This window comes from Giraffa tippelskirchi, chromosome 4 (assembly GCF_054371585.1).
Source record: "Giraffa tippelskirchi isolate mGirTip1 chromosome 4, T2T-mGirTip1v1.2.pri, whole genome shotgun sequence".
Lineage (NCBI taxonomy): Eukaryota > Metazoa > Chordata > Mammalia > Artiodactyla > Giraffidae > Giraffa > Giraffa tippelskirchi.
The window spans coordinates 17,803,556-17,828,237 of NC_137278.1; the positions used below are offsets into that span (position 1 = coordinate 17,803,556).

General features: G+C 44.4%; 1 protein-coding gene across 6 annotated transcripts in view; it reads right to left on the bottom strand.

Moving 5' to 3' along the window:
• Positions 1–303: 303 nt before the first annotated feature.
• Positions 304–24,682, bottom strand: part of MBOAT2 (membrane bound glycerophospholipid O-acyltransferase 2) — a 150,805-nt gene continuing 126,426 nt past the window's right edge. For all 6 annotated transcript variants that reach the window (XM_081483455.1, XM_081483454.1, XM_081483453.1 and 3 more), the window contains 9 exons: positions 16,319–16,374; positions 15,686–15,740; positions 11,954–12,137; positions 8,743–8,935; positions 8,066–8,169; positions 7,060–7,124; positions 5,656–5,788; positions 4,932–5,083; positions 304–2,323 (listed from right to left, as the gene is read on the bottom strand). In XM_081483455.1, coding sequence (XP_081339581.1) covers positions 2,098–2,323; positions 4,932–5,083; positions 5,656–5,788; positions 7,060–7,124; positions 8,066–8,169; positions 8,743–8,935; positions 11,954–12,137; positions 15,686–15,740; positions 16,319–16,374 — 1,168 coding nt within the window. In that variant the 3' untranslated portion in view covers positions 304–2,097. The remainder of the gene's footprint in view (positions 2,324–4,931; positions 5,084–5,655; positions 5,789–7,059; positions 7,125–8,065; positions 8,170–8,742; positions 8,936–11,953; positions 12,138–15,685; positions 15,741–16,318; positions 16,375–24,682) is intronic.

Genomic DNA, 24,682 nt, shown 5'->3' on the forward strand with positions numbered 1-24,682 from the left:
TACTCTTTCCTAGCCTCTCACATTCCACAGTTCACTTAAATTCAAGTGTGTGGGAAAACAGAAAATTTATTTAGCCATCCATCTTTCCCAGGAGGTAACAGGGCATGGCTAACTAACTTCACCAGGTGGGGAAAAAAAAATTACCTTTAGAAAAATAAAAACATTTCTTATCAACAAAGACAAGGTTATTGCTAAAGTTCTGGGAAGGTGTTTTTGCTGATTAGACCTCAGAAGTTCCAAGCACATTTCTTTTCCTTTAGTCTTGAAATGAAATACTACACAGCTTAAGCCAAAGAGCTCTTCTGTCGTTAACTTTCATTTACAAATTTATTAATGACGGGAAAAAAAAAAAGAGACTCATCATAGATAGACAATTTGCATTTCATTTAAAAATTTAAGGCAAAATAGAAAACAAATTCCACAAAAGAAGGGTCACAGAAAAGTGAAGTCAGAAGAACCTGCCCATCCTTCTCCCTATCGGCCCATTATTCATCACCCTGGGCCACCGGAACCCTGATACCAAGCTGGCACCACATCCCTCTCCTCTGCTTTCACTGCTGCAGCATCATAAGACTGTGGAATCAAAGGAGGAACCCAGCCACTGAAGGCGAAATGAATTATGGTGAAAACGGCCTGTAAGATAAAAAGCACACTTTCTGCTTCAAGAATCCAAAACTCATTAATGCGAGTTAACGGTAAAACTTTCATGGGAGAAGTTAAAAGAGTTTGGAAATTAATTTATATTGTTCTCTACAAAGGGGGCTCAGACCCAATGACTTTTAAGTTTCCATTTTCCTAAAACGTAACCAAATACGAATTCAACTGTTCAAGGATTAAAAAAGTGATTCGCTAGACTGTAATTTCACTCAATGATGTCTCTTTCAAAGCCTTCAAGCAATCTCCCGCTATTACTTTCATTATCCTTTTATAATTCTATATAATTTAAGTTTGATATATTTCTTAAAAATCCAACGTGATTATAAAGGTATTAAACTTTTATGTCTACAGGATCCCAAAGAACTCAGGTGAACAGGGGTGAAGAGCACTTCCACTGAGCCTCAGACCCCTGCCACGTGCAGGTGTGTGTATGAACACAGGCGTCACGGGCCAGGTGCAGCGCCTCATTCATGCCTTCCTTCTTTCGTTTGTCATCTTCTCTCTTTTTTGAAGAAGAAGAATAAGCTTAAAATATCACATCACCAACCTTTCATTGTGTTTAAGGAATCCTTCCTTGAGGGTTCTCTGTCTGACACAGGGTGATCAAATTCTCCAGGAAAGTAAACTACCTACAATTTGGCATCCACCACTGCTTACAATTCTACAACATACTGTAGTCATCTGAGAAACTTTAGGAAAACCCTTCAAATACTGCGATGTTTATTGCATTTTAAAGTTTGTGTTTAAGGAATCCTTCCTTGACGGTTCTCTGTCTGACACAGGGTGATCAAATTCTCCAGGAAAGTAAACTACCTACAATTTGGCATCCACCACTGCTTACAATTCTACAACATACTGTAGTCATCTGAGAAACTTTAGGAAAACCCTTCAAATACTGCGATGTTTATTGCATTTTAAAGTATCCACAATCTTAAATAATCCTGTTCAAATTCTTCTGGAATTCCTGTGCAGCACACATCAAATAGTGAAAGAGTGTTCGCACAATGCCACACTTGAAAATACCATTTAGGAAACAACAGTTTAGGAAATAGAAGGTTTAAGGCAAGACATTCATTTGGAGAAGTTAATTTTTCTCAGTCATCCAGAGTGACACAATTATTTTTCCCTCTCTTCAGTGCCTTGGGACACACAGCGTACATTCAGCAACAGGGCACACATATGACCCTACGGACATATGCTGAGGTCCTGAGTGCCCATTGAAATAATGGAAATATTTTTTGATAAGGCGTGGCCCACCAGGACATGGCATGGGAGGGGTATTTCGCTCCATTTCCAAGCTCGTATACAGGGAATTCCCTACCTAAAACCGGCCGATTTCCCCCAATGTGATCTCTTCCCCAACAGACACAGACCCCTTGAAAGGTGCTAAGATTGGTTCCCCTTGACATACAGAAAATAGCCATCAGAGTGCTTTCCTCATCATTGCTTTAATGATGAATGTCTAGAAGCTATTTCTTGATTCTGATTGCAAACATTGTTTGTTGTGAAAAAACTATTTTGTCCCAAAGAATTTTCTCTTTCATCAACCTTTTTGGATCGTGACAGCTGAAAGTTTTCATGTGTACGCTTTCCTTTTTGAGTTTTTTTCACCGGCAACAACAATAATACTAAGATACCAGCAAAGTGAAGGCTGTAATACCAGGAGCTAAAAGAAAAAAAGGAAAAGTTTACTTTATTAGATTCTGATAATTATCAAGACCTAATTTGACATCTGTCACAACTGTCCCAAGCCCCTTAGGATGTGTATATTTATTTCATTATTCTAGAAGAACAATCCCCCTTAGATGAAACTCAAATCATATATGCCTGTAGGTATTTATAAAGCATTGTACAAATCTAGGCCAATTACAAGCATGATACTAGATACCATATTACATTCCTTTGTAAGGGTCCTAAGGCCAGAACCAAATAAAACAAAAATAAAAATTTACTTATTAATAGCTGCAGAGATCTGAAAATATCTCTCAAATCTGCAGAGTCAAATATTGAGTAAAGAATACAGGTGATAAAGACACAGTAAAAGCCTTGCCTGCTACATACTGTCCCTAATTAAGTTACAAATATTTCAGTGATGTCATGTTGTTGTTGTGAAAGTTGCTCAGTTGTGTCAGGCTCTTTGAGACCCCATGGACTATACAGTCCATGGAATTCTCCAGGCCAGAATACTGGAGTGGGTAGCCTTTTCTTCTCCAGGGGATCTTCCCAACCCAGGGATTGAACCCAGGTCTCCCGCATTGCGGGCAGTATCTTTACCAGCTGAGCCACAAGGGAAGCCCAAGAATACTGGAGTGAGTAGCCTTCTCCAGTGTATCTTCCCAACCCAGGAATCGAACCAGGGTCTCCTGCATTGCACAGGGATTCTTTACCAACTGAGCTATCAGGGAAGCCCAGTGATGTAACAGATAAGCAATATAGCTTCTTGATGGTTACTATCACAAAATAAAGGTCACATTATTAAAAATATTATTAGAAGTATCATGCCTCAAATTAAATATAAACCAAGGTGACCAACTGCTTCTATAGCTGTAAATCTCAATGTTTCTGAGACAGAATATCCAATCAATAGCTCAATCACATTTAAATATATGTAATAATTCTGTTAAAATGGAAATTTTGGCAGGAGTTACTTATGTCTTCCTGTATGACTCTTACCATATTCAATTCAATAATTCTGTGACCATATACTCTTTCTGTCATTCTAAACGCTACGGTAATAAAGAATTTATGAAAGAATAAAGCTTTTGATCTCAGACAGATCACTATCTAATATCGGGGAGGGGAATTTGGTGGGTGAGGGAGAGAAGATAAATAGATAAAACATGGAATTCAAAATAATAATTTCTATCATGTAGAGATGACAATAATTCCTCTAAAGAAGGAAATGGCAACCCACACCATTATTCTTGCCTAGGAAATCCCATGAACAGAGAAGTCTGACGGGCTACAGCCCATGGGATCACAGAGTCAGGCACGACTGAGCAACTAAACAACATCAACAAGAGATGACATTGTACCAATGAACCATAAGAGTGAAAAGGGAACCCATAGTGAAATATAAGCAATTGATTATCTTTTGATTGAAGAAATTAAGAGAATTAATAATTTGTTATAAAGAACAGGCTATACTTTTTTAACTACTTCATCATATTCTTTATTGTTCATTTTCTATAGGTTTTCGTTTTCTTTTGAAGTTAGCAGTCTGATAGCCTGAACTCTTGGTCCATGGACTTTATTAATAGCTTCTGGTAACTGTCAGAGGATATACTGCCTTGGCCAAAAAAGTCTGTTTGAAAAACCTGAGTGAACTTTTTGGCCAACCCAGTATTTACTTCCACCCCTAAAATATCTCCAGTGACTCACAAGCATCTGCTGTAACATACAAACCCCCAAACCTTGGCTCTTGAGCAGGGGGCTCTCACCACCCTTGGCTCTCGAGCAAGGGTGAGCAACCTCGGCCCATGGGCCAAAGCTAGCCTGGTGTCTCTCTCTCTGTTAAATTGAGAAATAACGGACAAGTAACACTATTAGCTTCAGGTGTGCAACACAATGATTCGATCTGTTATATGTCATGAAATGATCGCCACAACCATGTAGTTCATGTCCAAGTGTAGAAAGAAGAGCTCCACTCTCCAGTGAAACTTTAGAGAGATCTGAAGCAGTGGGTACCCAGGTGATAGTCCTGTAAGTCACATTCTCATCTCAAGTCTGAGCGGTGCTAATCATTTCATAAATAAACTTGAGACTGCTAGGTTTAAGATGTAAAAGTAACTGACAATGCACTTAACTACAGGAAATAAGTTGGGTTCTATTTTGCCTAAAAACAAGAAGCTTTCCTAATTTTCAAACTATGAAACAAATGAACTTATTGATATTTACAAAACCGGAATCAACTCACAAACACAGAAAGCAAACCTACGGTTTGGTTACCTAAGGGAAAAGGATACAGGGGAGAAATAAATTAGGAGGCTGGAATGAAAATATACACACTACTATGCATAAAATAGGTAACCAATAGGGACCTACTATATAGCACAGGGAACTAACTCAGTATATAATAACCTATAATAATAATAACCTATATAATGGAAAACAGTCTTAAAAAGTGTATATATATATGTATACACACACAGACACATATATACATGAAAACCTTTGGTATACATCTGAAACTAACACAAATTGTAAATCAACTATATTTCAATAAAATTTTTTTACAAATTTCCAATGGCACATTTGTTAAGAGTAACACTTACCTGTAAAACATGAGTGAAGGTTTTACAGAAAGAAGTACAAATGGCACAACTGTGTAACTTATTGCTATCTGAGTTGCTATCCATGTTATAATATCATACAATAATTTCAGCTGGGGAGGTTCGACGAAATAATGTCTAAAGTTATTTCTCACCTGAAATAAACAAAAATATTCATCTTTAACAATGCTTATGGAATCACACCGACTCCATCAACTGTTTCAAGGATGTGGAATAGATGAAACTCTCACACATTGCTTCTGGGCATCTAAAATGGTACTGTTACTATGGGCAAAGCTGGTTCAGAGAAAACTAATACACGTATCAATAGATATAGAAACTATGGAGAGAGCATGGTGAAGCATGGGGGCAAAATGTGTGAATCTGGGCAAAGAGCACAGAGGAGCTTCTTTATAACTGTTCTGTGGATTTGAAATGGTGTCAAAATTAAAAGCTTCCCCCCAAAGTTAACAATTGCTTAGAGCTCCTTAAATGCTGCTGTGTAACCTGCAGAACCGGCACACCTGGCTTTCCTGTGCTTTACTTTACTGTGGCTTCCTCTCAGATGAACCAAGTGTGGGCCTCACTCAACACACGCGCCAGGCACACCCATTGGAGCTCAGGGCTGGCCCGGCCAAAGCAGCGAGGCTGCTCAGCGGGTGGGTGGCCTTGGCCCCCAGTCCACGTGACTGGCCCTGCAGGATGAGAAGGCGTCCCCCATACTCACAGCTCGCGCAGCCAGCGTCATCAGCACTCCGGTGAGAAAGGTCAGGTAATAGCCCGGGTACACCCCGTGCCAGATGGCAGAGAGGAAGAAGGTCTGGGTGACGGGACTCAAGGAGGCGCGCTCGTAACACACCCTGGAAACCATGACACACGTGAGTGATGAGAAGCCTGTCAAGCCCACGACCATCGTTCTTTCAGTCCCAGTCAGGATTTAGGAAAACAACTACAACTTATCTTGGCCATTAGCCTCAGGGAGGTTATGGCTACTATGAGGTTTATAAAAAGATTTTTCACTTGCATCTTCTTACTGGCATCACCAAAATTATCATTTCTAGTGTGTGGGGAGTCTATACATGTACAGAAAAACTTTAATAAATATAAAATTACTCTTATCTTACATTATTTTATTATTTTCTTTACTAACTTTTAGGACTTTCAACTGATCTAACCATACTCTATTGGGAACCAGGCTGTGCTTAAAAGTCTTCCTGTCATAGGTGGAGAACTCACATGAAAATGAGATTTTCCTAAGGTATGAAATTTAAAATATAACAACAACAAAAACAATGTAACAATTAGCTCAGAAAATGTGCAGCCACTGGGGAGACTTCAAGGCACCATGAAGTGACAAGAGTACATTTTGGGTGTTTCAAGAGGTAAAGGTCATTATTTGTCATAAATAAAGGGTATTACAGAGAATGGTGCTTAGATCCCCCCTATCACAGGGGCAGTGTTTTATGAAATAAACTCAAAACCTGGCAGTGTCCCATCAGGAACAAGGAGACAGGATCCCTGGGAGTTTCTGTGCACTATCCTAAATTTGCCTTCTGTAATCGGTCCTCTGCCTTCCCCCTGTGCACATGACAACCTCCTCCTTATGATTCTTAACTCAAGTGCCTCTTCTCCCCGCCGTGCCTGCACGCCTCCTGCCCTCTCGTCATCATCCTCACTACAAGGACCACCATGTGGAGATTCCTCTGCTGTGTTTCTAACAAGACCTTGAACTCCACCTGCAGAGGTTCAGTCTTCGGATCCTGCACCCAACATATAAAGGTCTATTGTACTGGAATATCTTAACTATTGTGGAAAATCTAATGCATACATATGGTGGTTATGTAGCCACTTTTGTTTGGTCAAATCTCCCATGCATGAGGAACATACTGGCGATTTCAGACCTTGGTAGGCACCTTTAAAGGCAAATGGAGAGGTCTGTGGTAGCTACATTTAGGACTTAAGGCTAAATAGTTCTCAGGCTTGGTACCACCCTGCTTTGGAGGACAGTAACTGTGTTTCCTGGTTAACATAAAGTCATATCGTTCATCTAATTTAATCTAATCAAGAATGTAAACCCAGTGAAGACCCAGAGGACAAAGCACAGCTGAAGATGGTTCTGGAAGGAGCTTACCTTTTGAGCCAAAGAGCTGTCTGAATATTCCAATTATCGAGAAACATCTTGAAACTTGTTGACATCTGAAAAACAAAGGAACTTTTTTCTTCGGTGAACAAAATAACGAAGCTTTAAAAAGTAAGCAACATTTTACTGGGCCAAGAGTACACACTTGACAGTGACGGTGGGGTATGGACTCTTTCCTAAATACTGCTTTCTAACGGAGTGACATCATTCTACAAAGGGAGTTTACTGTGGGGAACACCCGTAAGGACTTCTCACCACTTTCTCCTGTGCTTTAGTAACACCTACAGGGGCCATCGTGGAATCATCCCAAGACACTCTTGCAGAGCACGTGAATGAACAGCAGTGGCTGGTCACTGGGCACAGCCAGGATGCTCCACTCCTGGCACAGCCCCCTCTGTGCCCTCAACTCCTTCAGCCCCTCCCCTACCCCACTTTGGGGAATCTCAAGCCCTCTGGACCTGCTCCCCAGGGGGAGCGGTCTGCACATCTTCCTACCTTCCCAGCCCCTCACTCAAGCCTCTTAAGACTGTGCTCAGCAGGGCCTCTATTCCTCCAGCCTCACCTGTCAGTACCGTTAGGTAACAACAAGGGCCACAACCTTGCCCCCCGCCTCAGGCTGCTGCCCTCGACTGGAGCGCCTGGCTGCCTCCTACTAAGGACTCAGCTTACGGCATCATTTCCTCCAGGACGCCTTCCCTGGGCCACTAGTCCAAGCTGGACCGCTCCGTCTCAATGATCACAGCCAGTCTTTCTGTATCTCTGTAACCTGAACTGGATTCAAGCCCAGAAGGGCCCAGACAGTACTGATCTTATTCACCAGATCCCCATGACCTGGGGCACGCGGCTGATGACCGACAAATACTGCCCAAGTGAAAGAGTGAGCATTATTATAACAAATCTTTCAGCACCATTCTTGGAACATCATGTTGCAATCTACGAAAGCAAGTTATGCCACTTAAGAATCCTATGGTGACTGACTGCTTGATGATGCACTAACCTCTATTTGCTTGATCCTCAGATTGGAAATTAGGTCCCAACGGGCGGCTCCATTTTTGTCATACCCTCTGAATCCAAAGCCCGCCGCATTGTTGATGGCGTCGGCTGTGGGACACAACGGAAAAGGAAGTGTTATGAACCTGTGTGACAAAATTCCGTGCTGCTCCAGAAGACGTACATTATCCCAGACTATGCCCTTGGACTCTATTAAAGTGGATTTATTCTCATTTTATCCGATATTATAATAAAATGGGCCTTGATCCAGCTTTTAGGATCTAACAGTTTTTAGGGCTTCCCTGGTGGCTCAGACGGTCAAGAATCTCTCTGCAATGCGGGAGTCTCACCTGGGTTCCGATCTCTGGGTCGGGAAGATCCCCTGGAGAAGGGAAGAGCTACCTACTCCAGTACTCTTGCCTGGGAAATCTCATGGACAGAGGAGCCTGGTGGGGCTATAGTCCATGGGGTCGCCAAGAGTCGGACACAATTGAGTGACCAATACTTCTCAACAGTTTTCAGGATCAGTCCTTATACGTAGGACATGAATTGTGAGGTTTGTTTCTCCTGCACAGATGACCCTAGTTTTTCTCATCGGTCCTGAACTACACATCCTCAAGAGGGCACCCTCCTGGCTATTGACACGTCCAATGCTAACGCAAAGCCTATTCACATGTTACTTACCTAACGTCCAAGCAAAATAGTACTTGGGTCTGGCAGCCAAAAGAGAGACGTAGAGATAGAGCACCTTGGCCGGCCATGAAGCTGTGGCCTGAAAATGCTCATCAATGTTGTACTCCACGGGTAACATCATGGAGATGATCAAGTGGAACAGCAAGGAAAGTCCACAGACTAAGAGTTTCTGAATAACTGCAACCTGAAAGCAAGACAAGTCGTCAAAAACCTAATCCATATTCCTTTTACTTCCTTCCAGGTATTATCACCAGATGACTCACTACCAGATGACTCACTCTGAATATAGTTATTAACCCTGTATAACTCGGTCATGCTCAGCGTTTAAAGCCTTCACTGTCTCACAGTTTGAATACGTGAAGCCTTATGTCTACCTCTGGGTCATGGCTCAAATCACACCAGAAACCCCAATTTGTATTTGCAGGACTTTCAGTAATTAAAAAAATAATAATCTAAAAGCAAACACAGGTATATAGGATGACTACGTAAAAATGTTACCATTAATAAGTTTGGGTAGAGATTTTTATATGATCACACGCACACACGGTTTATTTTTTTCCACTGTGCCTTTTCCCTGGTTTCCAAGTTCTAGGTATTTCATGGAAACTATTTTTACAATGAACAACTTTTACATTTCTTTAAACCTGAAAGTTCTTTTATGCAATTTTGTTTAAGATGATAGAACTAAAAGAGCAATACAACCAAGAAAACAAAAGATTTATACAGAAGATTCTGACGGAAGGAAAAGGCTGACCTCTACTTTTTTCTGGTAAGGTTAAATTACCTCAACAGAACCCAACTCATGGCATTTTTGTGTTTTCAGGAGGCCAGACTATTCAATCTGATTCTATATAAAGGAGAGTCTACAGGCTATGGAAGGTAAGAAAGAAGTAGACAAAAGAAGAGGCCGGATCCAGATGAAAGAATGAAACAAAATACTTGGATTAGTGTCCCACACAGGAATCAAATAATATTTCAATTAACTGCAGTAATTCACAGATAAACACTTATTTAACATTTTCTGTAATGGGGCCAAAAGCAAGGCTCAAAGGCAAGAGTGAGACCACGTGCCAGATTCCTGCACTTTATTCCTGCACAAATTATTCATTCTCAGCCTGCTCTTGTCAGGAGACGCTGGATGGTCAAGGGCTCTTCGCTGCAGCTGTTCTTATTCTCATTTTCCTGGTCGTCTTTCAAAGCTTTCTCTAGGAAAGTAAGGCTACCTTTCCTTAACCCTCCACATCCAAAATACCTAAGCTACACATCTGAATAGAAAGAGATATGCAGCAGGTAATTAGAGAAAAATTACAATTATAAATGAAGTGAGATGAACCAAATGACCTCACACATGAACCTAAATATTGGATGTATCCTTTCAGTAATACAATGAGAAATACCATGGCCCGTAGACTACACACCCTAGTTTCTAGGTCTCAGTTTAAAAACAGTTAATGTAACAGAAGTTGTTGCACACTCGTGCTCAGTCTCATCTGACTCTTTGCAACCCCATGGACTGTAGCCCACCAGGCTCCTCCGTCCATGGGATTTTCCAGCAAGAGTACTGGAGTGGGTTGCCACTTCCTCCTTCAGGGGATCTTCCTGACCCAGGGATTGAACCTACGTCACCTGCATTGGTAGGCGTGTTCTTTACCACTGAGCCTCCTGGGAAACCCTAAAGTAACATACCTGACCTCAAACACCAGCTGGCACACACATCCAGGACACCCCCTTAAACAGCTGAGCCAATGTGGGATTAGGAACTTGGAAAGGCAGGGGGTGAGGGGACCTAAAGCTGGGAAGGCAGATGTAACCCCCGGTTCCCACAGCCTCCTGCTGAGCAGGTGGAAAGCCCCTCCCCTGGGCTGGCAGGAGGTCAGAAGTTAACCCTCAGGGAAGCCTAACCAGAGAAGAACCAGGCTTAGGGATGCAGGTCCACAGTGGGGCTGGAATGAATGTGGAGACGTGGGTGATGCATCCTGAGACGTGATACCCTTCAGCGCCTGCCCACCCCTCACCCCCTTTCACTCAGTGCCCAGCTCCAGGGACCATCAGTCAAGTCTGGACACCCAGGGCAGAAGACAGGAGACGTCTTCACTCAAGAACCCAAACAGCCCCACAGAAAACACCTACAGACATCACAGGGAAGACTGACAGGGGTTCCCCGGAGCCATCCTCCACTTCTTACACAGTGAAAATATATTTTCTGTTTGGACATGCTGAAGTCACACGTCAGTCTCCTCTGCAGCTCAGTGTAGCTATGTGGTCACAAGTAACATGGATAACTTCTGTGGTGAGCATCTTAGACCATGGAGATGAGGGAAACACCCTACAGATGGCAAACCTAGGAGCACTTGGAGCTCCAGACCATGGGGCTTCCCTGTTATCCATGGACCGCTGACACATGAGCTGTCAAGTGAGAGAAGAACTCCCACCTCATTTAAACCTCTGTCATTTTGGTCCTTGGTTCAGCAGCCAAACCTGTACCTTAACTAATGCAGCTGAAGACAACTGGGAGGCCCCCAGCAAATGGGCCACCAGGGACCTGACTGACCGACCTGACATTCAGAGAGTCTCCACACCCTGTTTGTAACATAAAGAGTTTCCTACTGCCTTGGAGTGATCTTTAAATAACTCCCACTGTTTGACTGTGTGAACTATGTATATATGGAATTTAAATTTATCGTTAGACACATTTATTTGGTTTTGTTTCTTTGGCCCGACCCACGTGGCTTGCAGGATCTTAGTTCCCTGACCAGGGCTTGAACCTGGGCCCTTGGCAGTGAAAGTGAAGAGTTCCAACCACTGGACCACCAGGGAATTCCGTTGGAATTTTAATTTAAAATATATTCAAACCATGAGATATGCTGTTGTCAACAACCTCTTATTTATGGTGTGCAGAACCTGAAGGAGGAGAGTGACCTTTTCGTAAGGGTTTTCCTGTAAAATACTCCATGACTATAAAGTATTTCCTCACTTCGTTGGTAAGCTTACTGTTGCTCTTTAATCATGGCTGTACTTCTACAAGGCATCATCACTAGGTACTATGTGAAGAGTCATTTACCTTGAAAAATATTTTTAAAGAAAAAGATGGGTATCTTTTTTTTTTTTTTTTAAAGAAAAAGATGACAACACTGGTCTCCTGAAATAAACAAGGCTAATCAATACATGCTAGAAATGCTGCAGATGAATCTCCGGGTCTTACATTTGGTGATGGCTCTGTCCTTTCGTACTGTATCTCTTCCTTCCCGTTTTCACCTGACTGTGTCATATGGTACGATCTGCCTTCGATGAAAATGATGTAGTCTTTGTAAGAGCAGAGCGGGCCTGCCAGGATACCCATGAAGTTACAGTTGTAACTTAAATACTCCAGAAGGCTGGGCATGCGCCTGCAACAAAGAGACACGATATGTGTAAGACAGATGTTTGCTTTGTGAAAACGCGATGGGAGTGATCAGCTCCAACGTCGACTCCTCCTACCATTTCCAAAATAAAGCAAGCTGTAATTTTCATCTGCCTCCAAACAATAAGAATCTAAAGGCTTAGGATGAAGGAATGCTCAGTGGTGCTTCTGGATAAAAGATTTCCCATCCGGGTCTTTATGAGCCATGACAAAGGGTTTCTATCTGATTTCCTCACGATGAAACAAAGTCAAGGTCGACAAGATAGGGCAGAAGATTCATCTCTTACTAATCTCACTCACTCTCTCTCTTAACAAATCTATGTGTGCCCATGCTCCCAGGTCTAGAGACACAGCAGTAAATACTACAGGGAGATTCTGCATTCAGAGAACTTATACGACAGCTGCAGAAAATCAAGAATAAAAAAACAGAAAGTAATTTCAAACAGCTAAGTGCTACAAGGGGAAGGGGGCATTTTATTAACAAGCCAGGAAGACTTCTCTGATCAGGAGACGAGTAAGGGAGTTGCGTGACTGTCCAGGACCAGGACTCCAGGCACAGGGAGCAAAGAGCCAGGGCAGGTCCAGCCGCAAGGAGGCCAGTGCAGTTGGAGGGGCTGAGCTGGGGAGGCAGGCGGGAGGGGTGTTAGTATGCCGAGGTGGGGAACACAGGGCCTGCCTTACAAGCCATGGTGGGAGCTTCAGATTTTATTCAGAATGTGCTGAAAAACTACAGTGGTGGTGGTGGTGGTGGTAGTGGTGTAGGGGCTCAGTCATTTTGCAACCCCATGGACTGTAGCCCACCAGGCTTCTCTGTCCATGGGATTTCTCAAGTAAGACTACGGGAGTGGGTTGCCATTCCCTTCTCTACTACAGCAGGGTTTTCAATACCTATGTTTTCAAAAGAACCCCTCGAGCCCCTGTGTGTGGATAGAGGAGGGTGGAGGAGGGACCACCAGGCAAGAGGATATGGGATCCAGGGGGATGTGACGGGGCTGGATCCATGCGGGTGACAGCGTCTGAGTACAGCCTGGCAACACAGCCCTGGGGTCTGCTGATGGAGGGGGGTGGGGAGTGAGGAAGAAAGGAGTCAAGGATGTCTCCCACCATTTTTAATTCAGTTGCTCTCAGGTCCGTCCAAATGGCACACGGTATCTAAAGTTTACCAAGCATTTCAGCTCTCGATGCAGGAAACTGGGAGAAAACCAGTAATACAGGACACTATGAAAATGCCTCAGAAGTGTGTATTTTTTATACCTTGAAACCACCTTCGGGACTTCCCTGGTGGTCCAGGGGTTAAGAATCTGCCTTGCAATACAGGGGATGAGGGTTCAGTCCCTGGCCAGGGACTGAACTAAGATCCCACATGCCATGGAGCAACTAAGTCCCTGGACCACAACTAGAGATCCCACATGCTGCAATGAAGACCCGCCGCAAAAAAATATATATATATTAAAAAAATAAAAACAGCTCCATCTGTCAAGTCTGCCATCCACTGACAACTATAAACCACCACAAATAAAAGAGCAGCTACAGCTGGGGATGATACGGAGGCTCTTAAACGTGTTATAGCCCCATCTGCCTCTCTAAGATGACACATGATCTCCTAAAAAAAACGTGCAAACGCTCTCTGCGGCCAAGAGGAGTCAATAGAACCGCCTCATAAATATTTTTATAAAAATGAAATGAAGAGAAAACAGTGCTCTGGTCCACCTGACACTCAGCTAGGTCACCACTTACTCAAAATGCCCTTTAAATTTTTCTACATTTTTTTTCTGTTGTTGTTGTTTAATCGCTCAGTCATGTACAACTCTTTCGTGACCCATGGACTATAGCCCTCCAGGCTCCTCTGTCCACGGGATTTCCCAGGCAAGAACACTGGAGTGGGTTGCCGTTTCCTTCTCTAAGGGATCTTCCCAACCCAGGGTATCGAACCCACGTCTCTTGTTTGGAAGGCAGATTCTTTACCACTGAGCCACCTTTCTATATTTCAAAGTGCTTAGAACCTTAAGTACTTTTTCTTGAGGGCTCAGAAGTGATGGGAGTAAGGTGTTTCTGGCAGATTTTCCCTCGTAGTTCTTCCCATGCTGGGCTGAGATAGAGACTTTATCACCACCTCACACACAGCACAAGTGCCCCGTCGTCACAGAGCTTCAAAGAGCCTGTTATGCTCCAGCAACAGAGCCTCATTTTCAACACTGCTTATTTCAAGACCAGAACAACACTAGGTTATCTAAGCTGCAGCTCATCTTATCACATCCAGCAATGTATCACAATTTGGAAGGACGGGAGATAATTCTGATCTATGAAACTTACTGAAGTCATTTCTGGCTCAACTGTCATACCAAACAAGTCATGTTAGGAAAGAAGCCGTTAACTGTAATACACGCAATTAAAATTGGAACTGAGCATAACTGTAATACTCTAATTATGGTATCAATGGAAGACTCATTCTTCATTCCATAAACACTGATTTGATATCAACTGTGTGTGGAAATGTGAGAGAACTGTGGGCAAAATGAGCTCTGTGATTTTATGTTTGGGTAGCAAATCTGAAAGGAGTCCTCTCTGCCTCCTTCCACTGTTCAAGCAAGCAGAGAGTTGAATTTAACCAGCTCTGGGGTCTTGCCAGGTGGCCACCTGGGAGGGAAAGTGGAGGCCAAGGCTGAGTGTCTATTAACGAGCAGTTCCTGGGATGGACAAGGACTCATATGGACCACAGAGCCCAGATCAAGCTAACCTTTCACCAAACAAATAAATTCAAGTGCATATTTACTGATCTATAAAGACTGGTTGTAGTGAACATCAAAAGAGTAATTTTAAAGATGGGGAAAGTATAAGAAGATTCTCAAGACATACAACCTGGGATCAAAGATGAGCATTTCTGGCAGGGCCTCCTACTACACAATCTCCGTCTTTTGACAGCCATGCATATATTAGTCCCAGATTTACAGGAAACAAGGTGCTTGCAGGATGCTTTTCTTCAAGTAAAATGAGTACCTGATCTCTAATTATATTAGATTAAGGCAGGCCCCGCCAAGAAATTAAGCTAGTCCTTAGATAAATCCATAGGGGACCACAATAAATGACATAGCAGCCTAATGCAGAAGGAATTCCTCAAATAGCAAGGTGAATATCCTGCTGGTTCTTCATTATTTCAAAACACGGCATCTTTGTGCTGTATTAACATATCGCAGCCCAGAACCTGCTATCAAGTCACTGGTCTACAAATGGTAGCTGCAATTATTACTCATAATTACTACGTGAAGACCAGGCAGTCTTCCTGTCTTCGTGAAATTCAGAGCCTCTCGGGAGTCAGGATATGATACACAGGAGGTGCACACTGTATGATGATAGTATTCAGTGGGTGCCTATGAAGGCAGGCCTAGCCCAGCCAGACCTGCTGCAGAGGGAGGAAGGTTTGGTTCTCATGAACTAAGAGCCTCGAGGAGGACAAGTCAGCCTTGGCCTTGAGTACATGGGTGTCCTGGCAGAGATAGCGGGAACCTCGGTGGGAGACGATTTATAGGCACGTACCTGACCGCTAACCCCCTCTGTGACGGTGTCAGCTCTTCATCCTTCCGAAACATCCCTGAGAAAGAAAAACAGACAATTTATCAGTTACGCTTTCTCCCAAGAAAAGAAGCGTACTTCTTCCCATTTACACTTGCATCACTTTCCTCATTTGAAATTCATGCCATAATCCCAATTTTGGTATAACTGGTCCCTTTCTTTCTCATTACAGCACAGGCTCTGTCACTGAACTGAATGCAAAATTAAGAATAAACAGTGGAGGAAAATGAGCACACTTTAGAAACCTTAGTGTTAGTCACTCAGTCATGTCCGACTCTTTGTGATCCCATGGACTGTAACCCACCAGGCTCCTCTGTCCATGGGATTCTCTAGGCAAAAATACTGAGTGCGTAGTCATTCCCTTCTCCGTGGGATCTTCCCAACCCAGCGATTGAACTCACATCCCCTGCATTACAGGCAGATTCTTTACCATCTGAACCACCAGGGAAACCAAAGCAGAATTCAGTATTTTTCCTATCTTCCCTCCCTCCGTTTCCTTCCTCTAACAAACAGCAGAAAGTTACGGTAATCTCTCAAACAAAAGGTGGTTAGAATATGACTTTTTCTGTGATGAAAGATTAATTTCCAAATTCTTACCATCATGAATTTCATAAGCCAAACTAGTGATCTTCTGGGTAATTATCATCATTGGGCTGTGAAAAAAAACAAAAAATAAATATTTTAAAAGCAGAAATTTAAAATGATACTTATGATATATGAAAGAGTTATTCTGTTTATATGACTGCAAAATTCTGAAACTTTTTTAACATAAAAAAAGACCCCAAGGGATTCTGAAGATAGAACTCCAGGGCTGCTGAGTCTGGTGAAGGGACGGAAGACAGGGAATCTGGGCTTTCTGCTCTGCTTTAAGAAGAAGTTCGTCCTCTACAGGAGACCCTGAGGATAGGATTTCAACATATCTTATAAGGGGGCATAATTCAACTCATAATGCTGAACCTGAAAGCTCCAATACCTTGGCCACCTGATGCCAAGAGCCAACTCAATGGAAAAGACCCTGATGCTGGGAAACACTGAAGGCAGGAGAAGAAGGGGACGACAGAGGATGAGATGGTTGGATGGCATCACTGACTCAGTAGACATGAGTCTGAGCAAGTTCCAGGAGATACTGGAGGACAAAGGAGCGTGGCGTGCTGCAGTCCGTGGGGTCGCAAAGAGTCAGACACGACTGAGGGACTGAACAACCACTGGAAAGAGATACATAGAGCTGGGCCCCAAGAACTTGCAGGTCACTCCCCCCTCACCTAGCAGACAAGATCTCATAGAAACCCCGTCACATGACGACTGCTCTTAAACTCAAAAGCATCAGCGGGAGAATCTTCTTCGGTTCCCTTCAAAGTCCGTTCCTAGGTGAACACCACTCTCTCGGGAGATTATTCCTCAGCCAAACGCTCTCCCAGGCTGCTTTCAACAGCCAGCTGCTGTTTTAACCTTGGAAGATAGTTTACATGCCTTTGAGGATTACAAAAAATGCCTTGAAACTTTTATTTCCCCAGGGGAAAAGAATCCTTTTTCTCACCTGCCTAAATTCATTTCATAGTTTAGCTCAAAAAGGAATAAGAAAATACCCTTCACTCTGGATTTTAATTCTCACATCAACTTAAAACATCATAAAAACAACCAATAAAATAATAAATTTATTTTTCAACTCAGTGACATACTAAACTGCTCAGTTCATGTGTATCAGATGTTCCCCAAAGGCAAATATTAATATGTACTTTTTGCATGTATGCTCTCACTGTGCCCACTGGTCACCTGGCAGACCCAGGCGTGCAGAGTGCAGGCTCTCATGAAAGTGAGCTGAGCTGGGGGACTGGGTGCTGTGAGGCTGTATTGCTGGGTCTAAGAACTATGCTCCCTCACGGGGGTGGAAAGAACGCAGAAGCAGGGTTTCCCCAGTTTGGCTCAGTGGTAAAGAATCTGCCTGCCGTGTAGGAGACACAGGTTTGATCCCTGGTCCGGGGAGGATCCCACATGCCACAGGGCAACGAAGCCTGCCTGCCATGACTACTAGGCCTATGATGTGCAGCTAGAGAAGTCCTCGCAATGAGAAGCGTCCTTGCAACGAGAAGCTCGTGCTCCACAACTAGAGAGTAGGCTCTGCTTGACACAACTAGAGAACAGCCTGCGAAGCATGCCGACCCACCACGGCCAAACATACACAAATAAACAAATATTAAAAAGAAGGAGAAGAAAAAGAAGGCGGAGCACATACAAATACTCCACTCTCTCCAAATGCTGGCCTCCACCCAGACCACGCTCCCTGGAGCTGCTCTGTAAGGGCGGCCCGTCTCCCGCTTCAAGTCTCAGCTTAACAGTTACTTTGCACAAGAGGCCTGTGGGCAGCTGTACCCCCAGGAAGCCACCTCTGCCCAAATGGGACACACACCTTTCACTTCATCTTAGCTTCCTGTTTGCTTTCTTCAAAGAATTTCTCACACTCATGGATGCTTCATTTACCCAGTTATAGAGGGGCTTTACAGAGAAGGCAATGGCATCCCACTCCAGTACTCTTGCCTGGAAAATCCCATGGACAGAAGAGCCTGGTAGGCTTCAGTCCATTGGGTCGCGAAGAGTCGGACACGACTGAGTGACTTCACTTTCACTTTTCACTTTCACGTATTGGAGAAGGAAATGGCAACCCACTCCAGTGTTCTTGCCTGGAGAATCCCAGGGACGGGGGAGCCCGGTGGGCTGCTGTCTCTGGGGTCGCACAGAGTCAGACACGACTGAAGCGACTTAGCAGCAGCAGCAGCAGCAGCAGCAGCAGGGCTTTAAAAGCTGTCTTCACTCTTTAGAAGGTTCATGCGATAGGGAGCTAATGGTCTTTTTCACCACTGACCCTCCAGCTCCGAGCACAGTGCCTGGCACAGGATATGTGCTGGGTGAATATTTCTAAAATATCACATAAACCCAACCTTCTGAGTGCCCACTCAAGATCCATCACTCCTTATGTAAGTTGATTAGACTCCCTCCTTCATGTCCACTCTCCTCTGTGCTTGAAAACAGTCACCAGACTGTTCTGTAATTACTGGCTTATTTTTCGGTCACCACCTAACTCAATGACTACTTAACAGCAGGAACCCTGCCCTATTCACCTCCGCACGTATGGTACCTGCTGCGCGCGTGCGCGCGTGTGTGTGTGCATGCACTAATTCAGTCGCTGAGCTATGTCCGACTTTTGTGGACCACATGAACTGTAGCCCATCAGGCTCCTCTGTCCATGGGATTCTCCAGGCAAGAATACTGGAGTGGGCTGCCATTTCCTTCTCCAGGGGATCTTCCCGACCCAGAGATCAAACTGATCTCACATGCTGGCGGACGGATTCTTTACCACTGTGCCACCTGAGAAGCCCTACCTGCCAAGTAATTGGGCTCAAGGTTCTGACTGGTTTGCAAAAACGTCTCACATCACCTACTATTTCTTTAACAGATAATCATTAAGCCCAAACATTTCCTTTGGTTTTAAAGGGGTGGTCATTCAATAGCCTCTGGTCCAACCTGTCATGGGCTGGGGTCAGGAAGTGGTGAATGTGAGAATAAAATGACAGAAGACAAAATTATCATGGAGTGACTGTGAAGGAGTATTTGATAAAAGTAAAAAAGTACTACAGGGAAAGTTTGGATAAACTACAGGATAAACAGACTCATGAGAGCTCAGGAGAGTCAAGCGGAGGGGAAGGTGGCCAGATGAGTCCAGCACAAGCACAGGACAGACCAGGAGACAAAGCAGACTGAAAGGGGAGGAGGACGGCCTCATCCATCACACAGAACCTCCTGTGCAGAGAAGAGGCTTCTAAATGAAGACACTCCCACGATTTACAAAGAGACCAACTGGGGTGGTTTCCCTAACAGTGCATTGTGCTCCTAAACACCTGAATGGGGACAATCGGAGTGACTCACACTGTTTTCACTTACACCTTTATTGACATTTCAACTACCTGTTTGCTTTGCATTCAGTATTTAATCACCTTCCTGGTCCTAAAAAGTTTGAGCCAGCCCTATGTGAATCAGACTCTCCTGTTTCCCTGGGGTGGAGGCCTCCAGGCGGATGGGGGAGGGCAAGCAATTGGCTTCCGTGCCTCCATCGAGCAAGGGGGGAGTGTGGATGGAGCCAGCTGTACCTTCTGCACAGCGACATCGCTAGATTGAGGTGGAGTTACAGACACTCTCTCCCCCAGCACTCTACTTGGAACTGGAAAAATATGGACTCTAGCTATTCAAATAAATACTCAACTGATAAAACAGCTTCAGGTAATATAAAAAAATATATACCCATCTGGTGTAACAAACTAAAGAGACTCTAGACTTCTTGTAATTTTTTTAAAAGATACCAATTAACTTTCTTATTTAACTAAAACACTTACATGCCATCTTTTTCTCTACAATGAATGAGAGTTACAGGATTTAGTTCTGCCACGAGGTCAAACTCAAACCCTAGGTAAACATCACTAGAGAATGAATGCTGAAAAAGAACAATCTCTTTCTGAATCGTTCTGTCATCTCTGCTGCTGCTGCTAAGTCGCTTCAGTCGTGTCCGACTCTGTGTGACCCCACAGACAGCAGTCCACCAGGCTCCCCCGTCCCTGGGATTCTCCAGGCAAGAATACTGGAGTGGGTTGCCATTTCCTTCTCCAATGCATGAAAGTGAAAAGTGAAAGTGAAGTCGCTCAGTCGTGTCCGACGAAAAGTGAAAGTGAAGTCGCTCAGTCGTGTCCGACTCGTCTCTAGGAGACTGCTAAACCCTAAGGATATTGCTACAAAGCAACTAGGAGCACCCTATTAGATACAAGGTCAGCATGCCACCAGGGTTCAGGGACCTGACAACGGAGCAAAGTGACCTGTCCGCTTTCAGGCATGTCTAAGTATTCAGGGGCTCATCTGCAAACAGCAAAACCCACTGAAACCAACAAATCCCTCGGACCTAAAGCCAAAGGAATGCACCGTGAGAAGGGAGGAAAAGGCTTCTGAGAGCCATCCGGCCAGCCAGCCAGCCCCTTCACTTGCTCATTTTGAAAACAAGCATCTAATGAGCACCTACAAGGCACCAGGTGCTGGAGACACAGCTGTGAACGAGACAGGGTTCTCACTCGTGTACAGGGGAGGGATGGATAACAACTGAACTTAGAGGTAAATACACGGGGTGCCAGCTGCTGCTGTGTGCTGAGCAGAAGAACAAAACAGGGTGGGGAGAGGAGTACTAGAATGCCAGCGGGGACTGGCCTCACCCAGGGGTGACACTTCACAGAGAAGTTGAGTCAGGGACCAAGCCCTGCAGAGGCGGGCTCACCAGCACACCTGCCTGGGTAGGGGGCACTGAGACTGACCTGGCCTGCTGGGAGGCTAGTGAGGACGGGAATGTGGCTGAAGCCGGTGAGTAAAGACAGGACAGATGCTGCAGACAGAAGTGTTGGGATGGTCCGAGTTAGGAGGCTCCCGCAGGGACTGTGAGGACAGGGCTGAGACCCAAGAGAGCCTGGGGACTGTGGAGGGCGACAGATAGAGCACTCACTAGGTTTTAATGGGTATATTCGCCCCTGGGTAGAGAGGGCTGTGGCATGCTGGGGGGCAAGAGGCAGGCTAGGATGGCATCTCAGAGCAGGATGACACCACAGACCCTGTGTAGTGCATCCCAGTCATCTTCTGATGGCAAAGACAGCAGGACTCGATGATGATTTGACAGTGGATCAGAATCAGGGCTTGAGACCTGAGGCCACCAAGGGTTTTGAGCACAGCAAAGTAACAGAAGGACGGAGGTGGCTGGGAAGAAATGCAGGAGGAACAGGGCAAGTGCATCGGGAAGTCCAGGTCAGGCAAGTTCAGTGCGAGATGCTGACTGGACAACCGTGCAGAGAGGTGTGGACAGGCAGCTGGACACGTGAGCCAGAAAACGTCCTGACTCCACTACTCATCAACTGTGGACGCGGGGGAGCTGTTTAACTCTCCAGCCTCCAAATTCTTATCTATAAAATGGGGATAATAAAGCCACTGTGTGGATTAAACAAAACAGCAACAGGACAAAGGCCATGAACAGTATCCGAGGCCCAACAGATGTCTGATAAAACCCTTGTTCAATAGATACCGGAACCGCTGCTCAGCAGAAGGTACTGGATGGCTGTAATAATTAACTGCTAAGCGCTGTCCCTGAAGGAACCTGCTCACCGAAGTAGGAGGTCAACAGGTACGAGAGTAGCTACACGGAAAAGTGTCAAGGGCCAAACGTTTGAAGAAACGTGCAAAAAAACTGAGCAAGTTTATAGGGAAACACGTGGAACAGGAGTCGCTGCATCTGAGCCTCTAGAAGCCAGGAGACTGGACACGTGGGCAGGCTGGGAAGGGCGTTCCCGCCAGAGAAAACCCGATGGGGAGTAGAAGAGGCATGAGGACATGGAAGCAGTTATGCGGCTGCAGCATCAGACGCGGTGGGCAGAGAGGCGAGGCCCAGCACACACGGCGTGGACTTTGAGGGCCAGTGATCAACTTTTTGAGATCCAACCAGTCCATCCTAAGGAAAATCAGTCCTGAATATTCATTGGAAGGACTGATGTTGAAGCTGAAACTCCAATACTTTGGTCACCTGATGTGAAGAGCTGACTCATTGGAAAAGACCCTGACGCTGTGAAAGACTGAAGGCAGAAGAAGGGGACGACAGAGGATGAGATGGCTGGATGGCGTCACCGACTCAATGGACATGAGTTTGAGTCAACTCCAGGAGTTGGTGATGGACAGGGAAGCCTGGCGTGCTGTAGTCCATGGGGTTGCAAAGAATCGGACACGACTGGGCAACTGAACTGAACTGGTCAACTTTTTAGAGTCATAAGGGAACACTGCAGATCTCTGACAAATATCATTATACCACACTGCTTTGTGAACAAACATAACATCAGGAGGAAATGTTGATGTATGGCAGAAACCAACACAATACTGTAAAGTAATTATCCTTCAATTAAAAATAAATAAATTGAAAAAAACAATCAGGGGGAAAAGTTCAGGTAGGGAGGGGAACAGACCAAGCAAACTTTATAAAAGACCTTGCCTGTTTTCTCCTGGGAACTTGAAATACATGAGGAGCAGCTGGGCGGAACGCACTCCTTAACCAAATGTAGGTCAAGGTGTCAGCAGACAGCCCCCACCGGCTGAAACAGGATATGCAGAACACTATGGATGGTTTATCACTATTTACAACATAGTTACTGGGCACAGCAGAGAGCACCAGGGGCCCTTCCAGGACTCAGCTCAGTGAGCACAGAGAGCCAGAATGAAGCTTTTAGACCAAATGGTCCCTCCCTTCTTCTGCTGACAGGCCGGTCACCTACAGAGTACTCAGCCCCCAGCAAAATGTACTGCGCCGGCCCCAAAAAATGGTAACTGCACGAACACATGAGGGCAGCCTGTAATAAGATACCAACTGAGTATCTGATGCTCTCTGCTTAGCTCTAAAATGTAGTCTTGATTTCAATGGAAAATATGTCACATATATCTTTTTTTAGTGGATGCATTAGCCAACGCTTCAGCTGAACAAAGATCAACATATTCCAATCAGAACTCATTTTCCTTCCTTTCCTCCAAAATCTGTTCCTGCTTCCATCTACAAGAAGGCAAGCACTCACCTTTCTTTTTCTTTCTCAATACCATTTCCTGAATAACCTACAGGGTGGTTCCTCGTTGACCCGCAGTCCCAGCATTGTCATTCTGTACATTTATATCCCAGATCCACAGATCTGTTTCTCTACGTGGACTTCTTGAATTTGGCTATTCCTATGTCAGTCCTACAATATTCAAATGATGTCTGCTTGACAAGCAGTATATGTTTTTATACTTAATCTGCTCCTCTCAAACACTTCTAGGGAAACTTTTCAATTTGCCTAATTTCTCTCAAAACCTCAAATGCATTACAGGTTAACTAGAGAAAAAGGACTGTTTTTACAACATTGAATGTTACTCTCTGAATAAACAAGATGCTTCGCCAGTCAGTCTTTTTTATGTCCTATAGTAAAGCTTCATCAGTTCAGTTCAGTTCAATTCAGTTCAGTCGCTCAGTCATGTCCGACTCTTTGTGATCCCATGAATCAAAGCACACCAGGCCTCCCTGTCCATCACCAACTCCCAGAGTTTACCCAAACTCATGTCTATCGAGTCGGTGACGCCATCCAGCCATCTCATCCTCTGTCGTCCCCTTCTCCTCCTGCCCCCAACCCTTCCCAGCATCAGGGTCTTTTCCAATGAGTCAACTCTTCACATGAGGTGGCCAAAGTATTGGACTTTCAGCTTCATAGTTTACTACAAAAAGGTCTACACAAAGGCCCTTGCATTTCTTTTTACATGTTTCCTTAAACATTTCATAGTTTTTATTGCTTCTGAAACTCTGATCCTTTATCTGTGACATCTTCTAACCAGTTATTGCTGATATAAAGGAAAGCTATTTAACTGTTTTATACTTCTCTTGTACTTATTTTCTGAGCCCAACATGTCAGCTGACAATCTAGCCTTTCAACCTTTCTGCAAAAGAAGCTTCTATTAAGAGGCGAGTCTCTTTCATCTATTCAGCATTTTAAATGTATCTTGAGCCTATCTCTCTATCTACATACACACACACATACACCCATGCATACACACACAATATCAGTGTTCCACACCTTTGCAAGTAACACTGGCTGGTACGGAAGAGGTCCCATGTGATTCCTCAGCAAGAGCCTGGCTTCATTACCTGTGTGTCTAACTTCAGGGCACTGGAGAGCTTAGCACAAAGAACAGGTCACTAGATTCAGCTCTACCTTCCTCAGACTGCCAACACCACTTTGGATGACTCCCATATCTACCCTAATTAGGAGCAAGTCAGGATCTTTTGTGCTCATGTGTTGTAACACTCAAGGCTTCTAAATGCTTCTTTTCTCTTCTGCGTGCATTAAAACAAAAGGGACCACTCTAACTTAGTTCAGCCAC